This window comes from Anser brachyrhynchus (assembly GCF_964034855.1).
Source record: "Anser brachyrhynchus genome assembly, chromosome: 10".
In the NCBI taxonomy this organism is placed as follows: domain Eukaryota; kingdom Metazoa; phylum Chordata; class Aves; order Anseriformes; family Anatidae; genus Anser; species Anser brachyrhynchus.
This window is the reverse complement of record NC_137705.1, coordinates 10,880,184-10,898,732: the sequence shown is the minus strand read 5'-3', so window position 1 is coordinate 10,898,732 and position 18,549 is coordinate 10,880,184. Positions and strand designations below refer to the sequence as shown.

General features: G+C 51.8%; 2 protein-coding genes across 14 annotated transcripts in view; one reads left to right on the top strand and one right to left on the bottom strand.

Moving 5' to 3' along the window:
• CHST13 (carbohydrate sulfotransferase 13) overlaps nucleotides 1–10,982 on the top strand; it is a 53,368-nt gene extending 42,386 nt beyond the window's left edge. For all 4 annotated transcript variants that reach the window (XM_080605952.1, XM_080605955.1, XM_080605953.1 and 1 more), the window contains 2 exons: nucleotides 7,138–7,220; nucleotides 9,702–10,982. In XM_080605952.1, the coding sequence (XP_080462078.1) occupies nucleotides 7,138–7,220; nucleotides 9,702–10,547 (929 nt within the window). In that variant the 3' untranslated portion in view covers nucleotides 10,548–10,982. The remainder of the gene's footprint in view (nucleotides 1–7,137; nucleotides 7,221–9,701) is intronic.
• Nucleotides 10,983–16,115: 5,133 nt separating this feature from the next.
• SLC41A3 (solute carrier family 41 member 3) overlaps nucleotides 16,116–18,549 on the bottom strand; it is a 146,001-nt gene continuing 143,567 nt past the window's right edge. For 7 of the 10 annotated variants that reach the window (XM_080605946.1, XM_080605939.1, XM_080605942.1 and 4 more), the window contains one exon: nucleotides 16,236–17,178. In XM_080605946.1, coding sequence (XP_080462072.1) covers nucleotides 16,993–17,178 — 186 coding nt within the window. In that variant the 3' untranslated portion in view covers nucleotides 16,236–16,992. Of the gene's footprint in view, nucleotides 17,179–18,549 lie in introns of all 10 variants that reach the window. The other 3 variants (XR_013955509.1, XM_080605937.1, XM_080605940.1) reach the window with 3 other exon arrangements.

The following is an 18,549-nucleotide window of genomic DNA, read 5'->3' as shown; positions in this document are numbered from 1 at the left end:
AAGCGCCTTGTACAAACTCAGGGCAGCAGTCGGTGGTTTCAGACTGACCGTTGAACCTCAGCTCAGCGGAGGCTCCGTGCTCAGCACCAGGGGGCTGTGGCTCAGCTGGGGGCGCGGAGGGATGCCATCAAACCACATGGTGGCTTTGTGGGGCGCAGGGATGCGCCTGACTGTTGACCTGCTGAAGGAGGCAGGACCACAAAGGTGACTTCAATCCAGCCCTTCTGATATGCTGGCTGTTGGGGAGGGACTTGCTCCAGGACCTATGCAGGGGTACAACCAACTACAGGTGTTGGGCTCCCCTTGGAGGTCCTGTTCCTAATTCTCCCACTGAGCATCCCAACAGGGATAGGTGTTATCTGGGACCTGGTGCAGGCAGCTGTGGGGCCTGGGCAGCCTACGCCAGGCTTTCAGAGGCTGCACCAGCCGTCCTAAATATTCAGCCCGGTGGCATCCTGCCCCTTGGCTTTGCTGTAATGTCTGGAAATGCTCTGCAGCAAGCGAGGGGAAGGCCCTGCTCTGCTGGGCGTGCCGGCTGTCACCCTGCTGCAGGAAACGGGAGGGGAGCTGGCAGGAGAGGCCTGATGGAGAAGGATGATTATTCCCGTTCCCTAAGGAGCGAGCCCAGACAGACGCCTCTGCCAGGCGGCTGCTGCTAGGCCTCTGCCCTGGCAGAGCCATGCGGAGCCAGGCAGCCTTCCCCGAGGCTGTCCCACAGCACAGAGGGCAGGGCGAGTTATACACCGGGCTATATGGGACCTGCCCATGGCCACGCTGCATGGGGTGCATCAGGGGGGCACCGGTGGCACACATCCACGCGACTGCCAGCGCAGGAGGGTCGCTTGCTCGTCCCGTGCTGATGGGAACAAATGATGGCCCACATCTGCCATGCTCCTGCGCATCCTCAGCCAGGTCTCTGGCATTCGCCATCCACCCCAGGTTTCCTGTCCGGTGTCCTCAAGTCTTGTGCCCCAAATCCAGAGTATTTGGGATGTTCCCCTTTCCCTGGGGAGCCATGGGAATGCACATTTTTCCAGTGATGCAGCAAGATGATGAGAGACAGGGGCCCATGTAGCCTGCTGGAGGTATCATCTATGTGACAGCAGTGTGATGGGGGGGCGGGGGCGTGTGGGCTCCTCAGCCTCAACAGAGAAGATGCTCAAGCAGACTTAAGGTTTTTGGGGAGGCTCAGCAAGCTGATGAGCTGGTCCTGGGGGCGAAGGCATGGATGAAGCCCAGCTGTGACACTAGCAGAGGTGGTTGTGTCTGAATTCACACTGTTGAAGGGTGCGTTTAAACAAGTCAGACATGTGACTCTGTTAGATTTCTTTTCCTTCCTTCTCTAGTGTTTTATTTAATTCAGCCTCCGTTGTCTACATCCCTAGCTTTTTAGCTGCAGTAAAACTGAGTGGTCACAGACAGCTGAGCAGATTGGATTCAGCCTCTTTGCTGAAGCCAAAAATCGGTGTTCCCAATCCAAAACCTCCCTGTAAGAATAAAAATTGGAATGGTTTGGGTTTTAATTCCCAGAGGTGCTCCCTTAGCTCTGAAGGTGCAGAAGGATGTGAGCACCAGAACGGCCGCACTTCACAGCTGAATGCAGCACGCACGAAGGCAGAGGGTCACTTGGTTGGTCATCGTCTCCATCAGTGGTTATAACCTTCATCAGGTCAGTGGGTCTGGAGCTTTATTTGGGATTTTGGTGTTTAAGATCACCATCGTTTTGAGAAAAGAAAAAAATAAATAAGTAAAAGCACAAAACAACAGTCAGCCTTTGTGCTTAGGGGAAAATAGAGAAAATGTGTTCTCCATCAGTACAAGCCCAAATATAAAGGCCAGAGCTTCCTAGAACTAAGCTTTGCTTCTTTGCAGCCCTGTTGGCTCCAATAGCTCTGATCCTTCCAGCCAGGGCTCTTTGCACAGACCATGGGCCGCTGTCCAGGGGCTCGGCTGCTGCTTCCACGTGTGATTTCTTGGCCTCTGTGCCCTGGTCCATCTTCAGACAGGCTGTGTGTCCCAGGCTTTGGTATCAAACTGGGAGGGAAAACAGGGCTCAGACTGCTGGATCTACCACTGCTGATGCCAAGCTCTATTTTCATCCTCTCTCACTTTTTTTTTCTTTTTTCCTCTTGGACGTTAAAATCGAAAATTGGACAGATTCAGCAGTCAGTGGACGCAGCTAGGATTTGGCTTTGAATAATGCAGTCTCGATGTCCTGTCTTAAATCAGACGGTAGGGTTGCAGTGGGGTCCTGCTCTGCCCCATCGTGTCACGTGCCAGCGAGGGGTCAGAAACAGCAAAGCTCCACACAGGGAGACCCAGCTCCTAATTTTTGGCTCTTCCAATGACTGGCAGCATGACTTGAAGCAAGTGGTTTTAAGCTGATCCCTTCAAGCTGTGGAGCTCTGGGTGTTGTTTCCCCGTGGTATAAAAAAGGCTGCCCCAAGAGCTCCGTGCAGCACAAACACACGCCTTTCCCGCTTCCCCGCGGGGAGCTGCAGGCTGTAATTAACACCCAGACTGATCATTTCGGGTGGCCAGGCAGCACAATTATTTTTTCTCTTTTTTTAGGTTTTGCATAGACACAACAGGAAGCGAAGCTGGGGCTGTGCGACAGAGCGGGGCGATAGTGGCAGGGCCAGGTTTAACTCTTTGGGGCCTCTTGGGTGCGTGCTCACGTGCAGGCACGTGTGCTCACTCCTCACTCCTCCGGGCCAGAGATCACCACATCTGCAGATTTCACTCTTCTCCAACATCTTGGATTGGAGACGACGAATGGAGCTTTTGGCTCCTTGTGGCTCCAGGGCCCAGCCTGCAAAATCCCTAAAAGCTCATCCTCCACCCCAAAAGGAGCTGCGATTCCTCCCATGCAGAATCCCACCACCCCGGGGTTTCCAAACCTCCTATTCGTGCCGTTTGGCTCCTGAGCAGGTGGGCATCAAGGTGTCCCGCACCTGAAACACCTCCTGTCCCTCTCCATTGGTGCTCTCCCAGGGCAGCATCGCATCCCAGCCCCTGCTGGCTGCCAGGGGACAGCCCGGTCACCTCGCTGCCCTTCTCCGCAGCTCCGCAGCTGCCTTGGTCCCAGGGGAGCAGAGCTGTCAGTGCTGCAAGTGAAGGTCGACGATGCTGTGGATAATGGTATTCATGCTCCTTCTATTTTTTTTTCCTCCTGTGGCAAATACCTCACTTGATACGTTTCAGGAATTCATTTGCTTTTTTTATCACTGTCACACTGGCAATTGATAGCCCTGAACTAATGCATCTGGGACCTCCTGCCACTTCCAGCAGCCAAGTAGCAGAAACTGCTAAATTCCAGCATGGTGAAATTAAATTCTGTTGTATTTCTTGCTCCCCTGGTCCAGGACAAAGCTTCAATTTCCCTGTTTGGTCTTTCAGTCTTTCCCTGCCATGGCAGCCATTCTCCGTGCTTTGTCCATCATCGGTATCGTTCTGTTTTTATGTCAGGCTCATTCCTGAAGTATCGATCCCAAAGTCAATCTTAGAGATGTTTTGCTGGATATCCACCTTCTGCTGAATATTTCCCTTTAAGCACCGCTTGTTTTCCAGCTGCTCATGTCCCTTACAGTTCCCCTTTTAAACTTCTCTAGAAGAAGTACTTATTTCCTGTGGCAGGTCATATCTCATGCTTTACTTGTATCTGGGTGACTATCTACCACATATGCTCAATCTACAGAAACTGCTTATTTTATTGACAGCTCGGCTTGCATGGGTGTAAGCTGCACTCAGTAACTGCCATCTTGCATTTTATTCCCCTCTCCAGCTTTGTGCCCACATTTTCAACCGTTTTCCTTCCTTCAGGCCCTTTCCTAGAGCTTTGGTAATGCTGATGTCAGAGGAGCAGGCTTGTCGCTGCCTGAATCCTGTCTCCTCGCCAAAATCTTAAATCCAGGCCCTGGATTTGCTGTTTGTGGTCGCCGAGAACCTCCTTCCGTAATTAAAAGTCTCTGCAGCCAAAGCAGCAAATTCCTTCGCTAGTGCTTCCAGAAGCCTGGGATGGGCATGAGCCAGTCTTTCCCTCACCTCACACATGAGTGACTGTCTTCATAATCAGCTTGTACACCTAAATAGTCACAGCTTTAAAATCCATTCGCTTTTCCAAAGAGAGCTGGCAAGTCATTTGAAGCCTAGATCCCGCTGCGGTGTTGATGTCACACCGCTGCAAGAGAATCGCTTTGGTTTCGATGGGCTAGCACAAAACTCTGGGCTGCAGAGGGAAGGAGGGAGGGAGCGTGTTGTCTTTCCAAGCTCCGAATGAAAGACTGAAAGCATTTGTAGTACAGGAGGCTCCAAAATGTGCCTGAGCAGCTTTTCAGGCTCTTCTCATTCAGTGATTTCGGGTCAATGTAACTGCTTTAGCACGGGGCTTTCCCTCCCTTGCTCTACATCACTGCTACTCCCATGCCTTGAGCATGCAAAGGGCGAATGTGGTAGTCCCTTCTGCCTGTCTCAGTGAGAAACATTTTGATTTGGATGAGGGACATACACTGTCTTCATATTTGTTACCCAAGCGGTGATCCTGGTGTCGCCAGGGAGTGACATTTTCTCCCCTTTAGAAACTGGATATACCTTGGCTAACTGACATCCCTGATCCCTGCTTACGGATGCAATTATGGTGATGCTAAATTTCTGAGGATTGCCATCGCATGTGGGGGAATCTGGGAACCTCATAACAAGCTATAAAGTCAGGAGGCAAGCCAGCGTGCAAAGATCTTGGCAGCTCCCCCGTGATGGAAGATCCTGCTGTACTCAGGGCCGTGGTGCCAAAATGCAGCACGAACTATTAATTTGCTCTGATGATCCTCCCACCTCAACACTGCCATATATTTCAGTACTCCTTGGCCTTCCCAAACTGCTTGGAGTCCCAGGAGCATCCCAAAGATGGGTAAGCCAGCAGTGCAGGGCATGGGGTGGCTGACTCCATCTCAGCATAAATGAATGGAAGAAAAAGGACACGTACGGGCCATTTGTATCTGTCCCCTTCATCCCTCCTCCTCGCAGCCCAGGCTGCATCCCAAACCTGATAGAAGAAACAGGCACAGACCGAGCCGAGCCTTTCCCCAAGCTCCCACTTACACGCTAGGTTTCCTCTCTAGCCGTGCAGCCCAGCCAGCTGCGGATCCCTGGAGCTCTAAGGCGAGCCATTGCCTGTCGGGCTGGGTGGTGACAGACAGGATGGGGACAGCAGGTAGGGGACAGGATGGGGAGGCACTACGGGATGGGATTGCACGATGAGCTGGTTGGGACAGAGCAGCAGGGGAAGAGGGCTTTGTGTTCCAGCTGGGGCTGAGCAGCAAGGACGAGGAGGGCAACACGGTGCCGTGCCGAGCCGTGCACAGTTTGCCTTTCTCCTTGGGACGCCGCGTGCAGCACAGACGGATCTGAGCGAGGAGACGCCCTGCGGCTGAGCCGTGTGCCAGCTGCCGGCGGGCCGCCCGCTGCTCCGAAGGGGTTGGCAACAGCCCTGGGCAGGGAGAGCAGAAGCTGTTGAGATGCCATGTGTGCTCAGCACTGCCGGGCTCCTCCAGCGGCATGGGAGCAGCAAGCCTGCTTTTTTTTTTTTTCCTTTTTTTTTTCTGTAACCCCATATAACGTGTTTCCAGCAGCTTTAGGTCAGCCTGAACCATCCTGGGCTTATTTTATGTCTCCTGTGAAAAAGCCTCTGGGTGATGCACGTGTGAACCTCAAAAACCACCGCCCCCAGGTTGCTTTTGCTAAACGCAGGCCCAGTGCCTGCGGTGTGGGACGCTTGCAGGCAGCCCTCAGCGGAGTCACACCAGTAACTAACAGGAGTTTGTCGGCCCCAGCAGGGAAAGGGACTGGAGTTCAGTGCCCTTTGCTGGCAGCCTGGAGGCGCGGCGAGCACAGCTTTCAGGGTTGATCTCGCTCCCTTCTGCTTGCAGATAGCTGAGCTGGAAAATGTGAACTGGGACCTGCTGGGACAAATGTCCCAGCCCAGTGCTGCGAACATTGGGTCTTGTGCTTATCTCTCGTTAGCAGAGATGCCCTTTCCCCCTCCTGTGGGGTAACTGGTGCAGGGCGCTGAGGAAGAAGCGGCACCTCGTTGAGTCACCGTACAGTGCCACGGGAAGTGGCGCATCCCATGCACACGCAAGCGACCATGTGCCGGTGATGAAATCTTGTGAGGCCGGCCAGGCATTTCCCCCGTTACAGCCCAAAGAAAGAGTAATGTTGAGCTTATACCTAGGTGACTTTGGGGCGGTTCTCATTTGGACAAAATATAAGCACACGAAGAAGATACCTGCTGTCATAGATAGCCCTCCGGCATCAGAGCAGCCGCTCTGCGGGGCGGCAGCGAGGATGCTTAGGTGGCCATCTGCATCTTCAGCTGCTCAAGGGGAAGTCACTGGTTGGATGGGGGCAAAAATCAAAAATAGCAAATAACACCTTAAAACTGGGTGAAACTTGTCACCGAGTTGCCTGTTAATTACTGTGTGACTGAGCCTGGAAATGCAGACTCCCAGCCCGGCGTGCCCCGGCCAGTGCAGCCGGCATGCTGCGGCACTTCCCGCGTGCACATGGGGTCAGCTTTTCCCAGTTGCTCTTGAAATCATAACAAGCTGCTATCTTTATGTATGGCCTTTCATTTGTTTAAAGGTTCTCTGGACCTTTTGCACCCTAACTGTGTACTCTGTTGAAAAATAAGGGGGAGGGACAATCATTATTATTAGTGAAAAGTCCCATACCACATAAATTTTGTGCTGGTGGCTGTGGTTTTTAATTTCATGTAAATCAGCCCTTTCTTTTGACTAAAATCCAGCCTGTGAAGACTCTGCAGTCCACTTAACATCTTGTTAGCATTTGAGAACGGGTTCTGAATTAAACAGATTGGATTTGCTCCATTCAGGTTGGCTAAAAGTTAGAAGTGACAATGGAAAAACAGTATCAGTGATGGAGAAAAAAAAAAGGCTCATTGGCTCATCTTCATCACCTTCCCCTGTAGCTGAGCATCTTTCCCCAGAGCCAAATGGGTTCATCTCTGTGTGGGTTACATCGCCGCATCCCGATACGGCCCCCACCACCAGGTTGGGCATCAAAAGAGGGGTTGAAGGAAGCAGCCCCCGACCCCTCTGATTTTTCTCGCTCCTTTTCCAGCTGCAGAAGACGGGGCCATGAGGACGGCCTGGCAGGGGAAGGCCGGTCGCAGCCCGCTCCAGGCCCTGTACGAGAGTGACCAGGTGAGGGGTCAGGGAGAGGGAAATGGGGGTGAAGAAGGAGGGGACGGCAGGTTTTGACCCCTTCTCCCAGCCCTCCAGTGCACGGGCACTGCGCCATTGCCAGCCGCCCGAGGGCCCGCACCCAAACCTCTACCTGTGTCCAAAAGAAAAGACCATGCCACTTTGGGGAGGTAATTGGTGCTCAAAACCTGCTTACGGCCCTTGCTGGAATTGGGATAAATGGATTCAGTGCTGGTGGGCTGAGCCTTGGGTGGGAAACCTGTGAGGTTTTGCCATCTGGGGGTGTCAGAGGAAACTCTGGGCCATTATGGCAGGGTAAGAGCATCATTGCTGGACTTCCTGAGCTCATCATTCATAGCTCCTTCTGTGATGATCTTTGTGGATCCCTTGTAGATAATATAGTATGATAATTAATATAACATAATGTAATGTAATGTAATATGTTCCTTATATATAATACAATATAATTAATATAATTAATGTAATATAATACATCCCTTATATATAATATAATTATAATATATTATAATATAATATAGGATAATTATATATGGATATATATAATAGTCTATGATTCTGTGTTGGAAGATATATATATATGCATATCGATACATGCACAGACACAGATGTATATGCATATACATATATATATGTATATAAAGCTGGCTGTGGTCATGACAGGTTTATACTCCTGGGACATTTCAGGCCTTTCCATCACCAGCTGCACCTGCCGAGATGCGGGGGCTTGGTGGGTCCCTGCCCATGCAGGGCTCAGCTGCAGCGGAGCCAGATCCCTTTTTATGCTCAACGCTTTGTGTTCCAGCCTGGGGTGGTGCTTACACGTCTATAAGCAGCCGAATTACATTTGCTCTGGGGAAAATGGCAAATGCGGACTTCTTTGGCCATGATGCCTGCATACCCTAATCCTGCTGGAATGTCCTGGTGTTATTTCCTTAAAAGTGATGCTTAATTTCTCTGGCTTTTAAAAGGAAGGGAAAGAAGGGAGCAATTTTGCTCTGAATTAACTGAAAGACATGCACTTATTCCAGTGGGCGGCTGCTGAAAAGTAGTCACATTTATTTGTTGCCATGCCTGCAGACAGTGTCTGTCTGTCTGTCTGTCTGTCTGTCTATCCATCCCTATAGTTTTGAATTATGCAAGTGCAGGGAAAAACACCTGAAAAAAAAAAAAACCATCATTTTAAATGTCTGGGTTTTTTTTTTAGCACTTGCAAAAAGCATTTCCATTTTTAAAAGGTGGAGGGCAGCCTCCAAACAAAACCCAGCAAGAGAATTTTCTTCCAAAAAGTTTGGCTCTGTAGCAAGTTGTACCATGAAAACACCTCTTCAGCTATGATCATTGCCTTCCTAGATCCAGTGTTCCTCATATCCAAGTTGCCAACAATGCCAAAATCATCTCTCAGAGGCAGGTAGAGTCCGTTGGCTCGTCCTTTGCAGGAGGAGCTTTTCGCCCAGGTGTTAGTGCCACCCTGAAGGTGAGGGCTCTGCTGGATCACGCATGGTGCAGGCAGTTTCCTTCAGCGTCCCAGCTCCTGGCAGGAGCTTTACAAAGCCCTGGCTACGCAGTGCTGCCTCGCCCACGCTCTGGGGCCTCCCAAAAGCAATGACAGCTGTCAGCAGCGAGGATGGGGACACCAAGGAGGTGGCCTGCCTTTTGCCCTTCATCTTGTGGTGGCCACAAGTGGGACGCAGCGGCTGCAGGGACAGTGCCATGGGGCTGTGTGACGCCTGCGTGACCCAGAGTGGAAGCCACCATTGTCTTGCAACACAGGGTCATTGCATGGCATTAAAGCAACTGCTCCAGGGGGTCAGAGCCACCCTGGGTTAGAAACGGATGGTGAGACCGTTAGCGGCTGTGGCCAAGACGAGGCTTTTGGGAGGCTCCCAGAGCTGGCCTTGGGGCTGAGCATGAAATCTCCCAGCCTCGGCTTGTAAAAGGCAGAGGGAGCAGGCAGGAGGAGACGACTTCCTCTTCTGAGTTCCTGGAAATGGCTTCCTTCCCCAGATGTTTTATTGACATTTTTGGAGTTTCTGACGAAAACCTGGACAGGAAAGGACACGCCTCCAGAGTGCAAGGGGATTTCAGCTGGGGCCCATGAACGTCCCCAGACTGGTGTAAGAGAGCTTCATTAGCCAGTGTGGGGAGAGGCTGTAACATGACTCGCTTCATGCCCCTTTCTGCACTCCTGATCTTTTCTCACCCCTTGATTTGTCTCCTCATCTTGCTTCTCATTACATGTTGTTCTCTCTTTTGCCCCCAGCACGTCCAAGCATTAAATACACCAAAGCAAGTTGAGTTCAAAGTCAGTAATGTCCCCCAAAAGCCCATGGAAATCCCTTGGAAGTCCCCTCCAAAAAAACAGGGAAGGGGAAGTGATGGGAGCAGTTGTGGGCCTGACGTTCTACGTAGATTCCTGTCATTTTGGGTGAGCTGGTGACCATTGCTTTTTTTCCTCCCCAGTTGGAGCAGTCATCGCTGCAGGCAGTTCACCAGCAGAGACGCGAGCTGTTGAGCAACGTCTGCAGCCGTTACACCCGCAAGCGGCGTCTCCTGCGGCCGGATGACTTGCGGCACTTGGTGGTGGATGACACGCACGGGCTGCTCTACTGCTACGTGCCCAAAGTGGCCTGCACTAACTGGAAGCGGGTGATGATGGTCCTGACGGGGCAAGGCAAGTACCGGGACCCTTTGGAAATCCCCGCCAACGAGGCCCACGTCTCGTCCAACCTGCGCACCCTCTCCGAATACAGCATCCCCGAGATCAACCACCGCCTGCGCAGCTACCTCAAGTTCATCTTCGTGCGGGAGCCCTTCGAGCGCCTGGTCTCGGCGTACCGCAACAAGTTCACCCGCAGCTACAACACGGCCTTCCACAAGCGCTACGGGACCAAGATCATCCGGCGGCACCGGCAGGAGCCCAGCGACAGGGCGCTGGAGCGCGGGGACGACGTGCGCTTCGAGGAGTTCGTCTACTACCTGCTGGATCCACGGACGCAGCGGGAGGAGCCCTTCAACGAGCACTGGGAGCGGGTGCACTCGCTCTGCCACCCCTGCATTGTCCACTACGACGTGGTGGGCAAGTACGAGACCTTGGTTGAAGATGCCAATTACATCCTCCAGCTGGTGGGGGCCGACACGAGCGTCAAGTTCCCATCCTCGTCCAAGACCACCAGGACAACGGACGACATGACAGCCCAGTTCTTCCAGGACATTAGCCCCTTCTACCAGAGGAGGCTCTTTAATTTATACAAAATGGACTACTTGCTCTTCAATTACTCCATCCCCTCTTACCTCCGCATCCGATGAGGCAGGGGCTGGGGGGGAGAGGTGGGAGAGAGCTGGGTAACTCTCGTTTTACCACAAATCTTCTCCTCCCACCCTGAGCTCATCTCGTGGTTCACTTCTTGCCGTGCCCTCTCCGTTACGGTCTGCTCCACATCCTGATGCCTCATTCAGGCAGGGTCTGGAAGGAGGAGGCCTCACAAAACACTGGGGCTGGAGCTTTCCTTCCCTTTCATCTCCAACAGGAGATGTTGCGGGGGACAGGAGGCTGCTGGCTTTGAGGGCGTGCCTTGTCTGGGGACTTTTAACTCCTCTGTATGTCCAGTTTTGGGAAGGCTCTTTTTTTGGGCAGGATCCCTTTGGGTCTTTCTCCTCCTCACTGGGCATGGTCTTGGGGGACAGGATGGCGTGTGTCAGAGACTTGCATAGGACCAGAAATAAAGCAATAATTTAATGTAAGTTTTTCCATTTGTTTCTAATTGCTCCCACCTTCTTTTTTTTTTGCCTTGTTCTTCTCCCTCCACACCAGCTTCCCACACTGTCCCCCACCTCCAAGGAGTGCAGCAGTGTTTCTCTCTGACAAAGCCTGGAGGGCTTTTTTGTTCTTCCTCTTCACGTGCTCTTGGCTGGAATGTGAAAAATACTGTGAACAGAGAGAGAGGAGCACGTTTGCAGCTGGCATGGGCTCCCGCAGCCAGAGCCTGGTGCCAGGGGTGGCTGCGTTGCACCAGGGATGGAGGAAAATCATCCTTCGGAGCAGCACTGGGGCAGACCGGGGTTGGGAAGGGCCTCGAGGAGCGCTGTGCTGGGGCAGGGGAGAGCAATGGTGAGGTAAAGGTGATACCGCACTGGGAGGGCTGGAGAAGAAGCGTGTCTATGTGTGCCTGCTTAGTTGTGAGAGTGTGCGCGTGTGCATCAGAAAAAATAGAGAATTAAGAATGGGGACAGAGACACCTAGAGGAAAATTCCCCTCTGGTTGGCTGGCTTTGGACAATTCATTTTTTTGAAGAAGAAATGGGGAGGACACAAAAGAAAATGACAGACACCGTCCTAAGGCTTTAAATTCAAGCAGTCCAAAGAGCTGTATTTCTTTAAAACCATATTTCAGTCTTTCCTCTTTTCTGTTTAGCTTTGGCTCAGTGGCTGCCTTTGTAAATAAACACGCCGGTAATAGAATTTGCTGTAGAGTGTGTCTGCTGGCTCAGCTGCGAGCACTTGACTTATTAGTGCAATACAATGGGAGGTTTTATAAAACCCCAGTGTGCTCAGACTGTTTTAAAAAATAATGTTTTCATCTAACAACTTTCGGCTGCTACGTCTTAACCTTTTTTGCTCTTCGCCTCTGATCTGTCCCTTTCTGCTGACATTCCCTCCTTGGTTACGCTGTTTGGACAGTGGGTTTAGCAAAGCACTGAAAAAGAAAAGTAAATAAAATTGCTGGTGATCCTGGCAGCCTGACCGATTCTCCCAACGCGGGTTGGAGCTCTCGGAGAAACGGCCTTTCTCGTGCTACCTTAGTATCTCTCTGGCTGGCTGAAAGTCAAAGCACAGAAACAGCTGATATGATGCAACAAATTTCGTCTGCAGCATTCAGGCTCGGAGTGACTTCCTCCTGTTTTCTCAGGAGTCTCACGTTCCCCGGTTAGCACTTGCCTGTGCTTGGGAAAAAAAAAAAAAAACCATTGTTCAAGTCACCACAAGCTCTCTTCTTTGCTTTTGGTCATGAATCATAACTTGGAGTCAGATGCAGAGTCATAAAGGGATGGATTTTTAGATGGATTTCTTTTCCGAAATACCGTTCCTTGCAGGTAGCTCTTAAAAGCTGATGGCACGGTGAGCGGCAAGGGTGGGCACACAGCGGCAGGGACAGACAGGCAGCAGCAAGGACAGACACACAGACTGTCTCTTGCTGCCCACAGGTGTTCAGACTGGCTGTTTGGGAGCCCCTTTGGGCTCTCTGGTGTGACAACGAGGGTCTGACACAGCTTTGTGCGATGGTGGTGTCCTGAAGGTGGTGGCAGAGGCGGCCAGCAACGCGCCATCATTTGGGTCACACATTTGGGCACACCCACCTTCGGGCTTTTTCTAGAGAAAAAAAAAAAAACCACCACCACCCAATACATTCAGGTCAGATCCTCGGCCTTCCCCCTGCCCAGAGGCACCCTTCGGAAGCGCGGCCTGCCCCCCGAACATGGCCACCCTGCGGCCTGCAGCCCGGGGCCGGCGTGGAGCTCGGGGGACACCGTGCGACAGCGGGGCACAACTGCAGGCCTGCCGGACTGGTTTTTCGGTTTTGTTTTGTTTTGTTTTCCAGCTGTTCCACCGCATCCCTTCCTCTTGCCGGAGGAGAAAGCATCAAGGGAATCGAGGCCACCTCGAAAATGGAGTTGGATTTCTGTTTGCTCCTCTGCCTCAGGATGGGAACGTGGTGGCACCTCAAAACGCACGGGGCTGCACGGGGGCTGAGCATCACGCCCCCCGCCCTGCGGGGACCCCGCTGCTGCGAGCAGGGAGAGTATCCAGGAGGAAGGCGATGGTCGGGTGATGAAGGCCAGGAGCCCCACTGGGGTCCCAAATGGAAGGGTCTCCGTGACACAGGGGTTCGCAGTGGCCGACCTGTGTGACCACACACCACCAGGTGTTACAGCAGCCAGGTGACACCGCGGGGCCCTCCCAGCAGCGATGACCCTGCCAAAAGGGGCAGAGGTGCCCGAGCGAGCATGGCTGCAATTAGCCACCTACATCGTTACGAAGAAGCTCGGCTGCTGGCAGGCAGGGAGCCAGGAGCAGCTCCTCACCCAGCCTGGTGGCCCCAGAGGGTTTGGGCCGGAGAAGCAGGAGGCCGGGGGACAGCAGCAGCCGGTGCTGCCAAGGTCACCCCGGCTCAGCAACGGGAGCTCGAAGACAAACGGAAAAATCCAAGTGATATGCAATAATTGCACACGGCTTGGCCTCGGGCAAGGAATAACCTTGCAAACTCAATTTAAACCCTCCCTTCCCCTCCACCTCCCCATCAAGTGCCTATTAAAAATAATATTTTTTTTAGAAAAAAAAAACCAACACACCACATCTGTTGCCATACGAAGCAGTGTTCAGACCCCTGGGTCACAGAGTACCCCTCTCATAGATGGGGCGAGTACTCCCCAGCAGTGCTTAGCGAGGAGCTCAGTAGGATCACCCACCCTGCCAGCCCTGGCCTTAAACAGGCTGCAGGGCTTGGGGACAAGCAGCCCCGAGGGAGCCAGCTTGGCCCTAGGGTTCGAAGTAATGCTTGGGAGCTGCTGTGGAGCTCTCAGAGCCCCAGGGATGCAAGAGAAAATAAGAACAGCATCACTTTTATGTGTGTGTGTGGACATGCATACATATGCAGTGTAAATAATGATTATATTATAATGTATAATAGTTATTGCAAATACTTTTAATAGTTATATGTTAATACACATGTAATAAGTATGTATATAAAATCTGTTACAAAAATAATTAGCATATGTGATTATACTATAATGTTTAATAGAGCAATTATATTTGTATCTGATTGTAGTATTTAATAGGCATTGATTTATGTGTTTACGTGTGTGTGTGTATATGTGATACCTACACACATACGCACACACGAGACTCCCTCCCCATACAAGAGGAGCCCCTTCCCTTCCCACAATGTTGAGCTTTCAGGCAAATGTGGCTCAGCAGCTAACAGAGCCAGCCCCGTCCTCTGCACACCGCTCCCTTCACAGCTTGCTCCGGCCTTCAGCATGCGGCGGGCGCGCTGCCCATGCTGGGATGCTTCGTGCTGCGGAGCTGCCAGCCCTGTCCCTGGTGACCCATCTGAAATCATCGCATTTCTGCATCCAGCGCAACACAACCGAGCTTCAGTGATGGGGAGCTTTCCTTCCCGAGCTCGCTGTGCACCGCAGATTGGGTTGTTTACCAGCTGGAGGATTAAATAGACCTCCATTGAAGGGGAAAAAAATGTTTTCAAGTATGTCTTGGAAGTGGTGTCTCGCTTGAAGGAGGCTTTTCAGGCTTGCTTGTTTGCTGGCTGGCACTTCACTTGTCCCTGGTGAGGATGCAGTGTCTCAAACAAAGTAGTTTTTCTGGAAAAATACTGTACTAGGATGGAGGCAGCGTATGGAAGCTGGGGAGAGGCAGATAAATCCTTTGACTGCCCCTGAAAGCAAACCCCTGCTCTTCTCGAGACCCTACGGCAGGTGACAGACCCTGTCTGGCAAAGGACACCCAACCTTCCTCCCCAGCACCGCCAGGATCTCCCCAAGGCCACCCCAGCACCAGGACAGGCACCCAGCTCCTCCCAACCCCAGCACCCTTCCAAAACATGGGCATGAACCTGAAATTTAGTTTACTGGGGAGCAACTAGCAGCTGGGTTACGTATAGCCTTTGTTAGTAAGAGCCCTTTCTCATTTGCACAGGGAAAGAAAGAAAAGGAGGAAGGAAAAAGAGTAAACAGGCTGAATAGCCAAAGAGCTAGCCTTTCGCTGCCCCTGAATTAAAAAAAAAAAAAATCCCTTTATTGAAACCATTTCCTTTGGTTATATCATTTCTCTTGAGCCTGGAAGCAATTTTCAGTCTTAAGCGCTCCCCGCACTAAGTGCACAGGCAGGAGGCTGATGCTTGGCTGCCCACCGAGTGGTCCCCCGAGGACAGCGAGTCTCTCGGGGACCCTCGTGACACCCAGACATCACTCGCACCCCAGCACCTCCTGTGACAGGGGGCCCAAGCCTGGCCCGGACAAGGTGCAGTGCAGGTCAACCCGTCCCGGCTGGGCAGCACAAGTAGGACACAGATGGCCTCCATTACGTGTTCCCATTCGTGTCCTCTGTCAACAGTTACAACCACAACAAGCCGAGCTCTGCCCAGAAATCCCCCGAAGAAGGGACGCACCCGTGCCACGGCTTTGTTGGAGCCGTGTGGCAGAGGAGCAGCCGTGTGTTGGGCTCTGGGAATTGGTGCTGGAGGAGGTGACTGGGAGGTGACTGTGCAGGAAAGCACCTCTCTGAGGCAGCAGGGACATGCAACAAGGTGGGGAAGAGAAAAGCTGGTGCTGGGGCAGGAGGAGTTATTTGCCAGGACTGCTCAAGCCAGTGCCAAATTGGCACTAATAAAAGTGCACAAAATAAAACGCTCAGCTCAAGTTATTAAAATATGTATGTATCTTTTAGTGCAGCTCCCTCAAACTGGGACTGGCAATCAGACGCTTGCTTTGTTTTCCGTGCAAGCCCCCACAGCCACCGCTGCTGCTGCAGTTATCGCAGGTGCTCAGGGCTGACAGTGCCTGGGCTGCAGCAAGAGATAAAACAGCGAGGCCCAAGGTGGTGGAGAGGGTGCCCCAAATGCTGTCACGTCCCCACCACGAAGCTGGTGCACACATGCTCCCCAGCTCAGTTGGTGTGGGGTTACTTACCCTTCAAATCTAAAAAAGGAAGAGAGGCTGGGAAAGGAGGGGAACAACAGCTTGGTTTTGTCCAGAGAGTGCTTCTCCCCACACCCGATCTCCCAGCAATGAACAGCTTTTGCCATTAGGGACCCTCAGCCACCGTCAACCCTGTGCAGAACCCCAGCCCCACAGCAGCACCAGGAGCAAAGAAAATGCCCCAGGCCAGCAGGCACCCAACGCAGCTCAAATCCAGATGTTGAAGAGCTGGTGGGTCCTCAAACAAGGCGACTGTCTCCTAGCAGGCAGACCCATGGCAAGAAAAAACATCCTCAAATCCACAGCATTCCATTTTTTTAACCACTTTATTTGTGTGTGTTTCTATAAACGTTGTAACTACTGGACATTTCATAAACCGTAAAAACAAAACCAGCCCTCCTACCCCCAAAATGCACTCAATCCAGCTCGTTGGTCAGACAACAGCAACGCTGCTGGCTTAGGTAGGTGGTATCCCTAGATAACCTCCTGCTGGGCGCAAGCCAGCGAGACACTCACTGCGTCAGACCCTGAGCATCTGAGCGACAGAGAGGAGATGAGTTTAAAGACCCGGATGCTCTCCTCCTCCAGGGAAAGGGGGCGAATACAATATTTTCCTGGATGGCAAGTCAGAGCTGGACAGAGATGTTGTGACACCTGCAGGATCAGACGCAGCGATCTCAGCAGGCTTTGGAGCCGCCTTGCAGGCTGTGTTGGTTCTAGGGACTGAAGCCGACCGAAACGTTCGTTCAATACAATATAGCCCAAAAGCTCCTTAGTGCCACGTTGGCCGGGTGCGGGTGTGAGCAGCAGGCACTGCCTAAACCCGGCTTACTCAGATGCGACGGCGCAAGTCTGTGGGTGCTAATTCCTCCGGGTGGGCGAGCCCAGCTGTAAGGCACGACGGGGAGGAGAGGCAGGGCGGCGGGGGCAGCAGGGGAGGCCCAACCCAGCCGGGTGACCCAGCGCTCATCGCCAAGCACCCCACTGTCACGGAGGAAAGCACCGTGTCGAACGAGTGATGTGGAGCAGCGCATGTCATCTCAGTTCCCCAGGGTCATGTCTGCGCCGTGGACGAGCCAAGCCAGGCGGAAACAGGCGGCGAGGAATCCAGTGCCCAGGAGATCCCCCAGGGCAGTGAGGTAGGGGATAGAGAAATTATCTGGATCCAGCGCCTTCCTCCACATCAGGCGCACAATTAGGTCGGCCACGTAGAGCAGGATTCCCACCTGGAGAGGCAAGACAGGCCCTGCTGTGATGCAGCAAGAAGGCAACACACACCCTCCCTCAGCTCCCATTCACTTCAGCAGAAACAGGGTTGCTGCGGATATGCAGGCAGCCCCAATGCGTAAGTTTGCAACCAGATTTTTTTCTCCTCATCCTTCTTCTTTCCATCAGAAATTCAAATCTCGTCTACTTTGTTTTTCCCAAAAGTCTCAGTGGGCAACTAGAGTTTGAGGCAGTTTTTACATCAAAGTTATCCCAAGCAGCACTGACACGTTAAAAAAAAAAAAATTATTTTTTTCATCTCAACAATTTTAAAATCTTTGTTGAATCTTTTAATTCCTATTTTGCTCCTGCCTCTGATAAACAGATGGAGGAGAAAATACTTCTCTTAAAGATTAAAGACCGTGTGGTTAACTGAATTAAGGAGGGAGAATTTGCACTCCGCATCTGCAGTCCCTCCATAGGGGACCACAGCACAACAGGAACCAAAGAGAGAGGCAGCATTTCCAAAGGTGCAAAATGCAAGCTGGGTGCAGGGAGAGGGAGGTGGAGGAAGCAAATTAAACAGCAGAATCACAGAAATTAAAGCTGGATAGAAACTTGAGAGTTTTATACAGTCCATCCCTCTGCCTCAATGCAGGGTGAAATATGTCCCCATCTTTCCTGACAGTGTTTAAATGTATGCTAAACCACCCCCAAAGATGGAGATGCCACACTGTAAGCAATCAGCCCCACGGCTTTTTTTTTTTTTGACTGTTCTTCTTTTCTCCAAGGTCTAACATAAATCTGTCTTTTTCCATTTGAAACCCAGGATTTCTTGTTTCATTCCTAGTGACCACAGAGAAAACGTTATTCTGTCCCTCCCCACAGAAACTCGGTAGTTTAAAGGCTATTACCAGATTTTTCTCAAGCCTCTCTTCTTTAGTCTAGCTAACCCCAGTCCATTCAATTGTTCCTCTAAGGTCATGTTTTCTAGGCCCCTAATCTTTCTCTTTGGGCTTCCTCCAGCTGAACCGAACTTCCCCCTCTCATTCTTTCTGGTTTTCTTTGTAAATTGTAATGGAGGAGAAGAAAGAAGCAGGCTGAGCACATTCTCCTTCGCTGGGCTCCATGGGAGTCTTTTGGGGTCAGTGGCGTTGCTGGGATTCTGCTCTTTACACTCATTTATTCAGTGTATTTTCATGCTTGGCTCTGGTTGAGGAGTTACCTCGATGCATAAAGAGAAGAATAAATATTTTCCTTTACAACTATGGCTGTGGTGCTGGGCTTCGGGTTGTGCAAAGGTCAAGAAAAACTGATTGTTTACACACGCAAGGAATTCACCCGTGGACACAAGGCTGCTTGTAAGGCAAAGTGAGAAGCCAGCTGCCTCG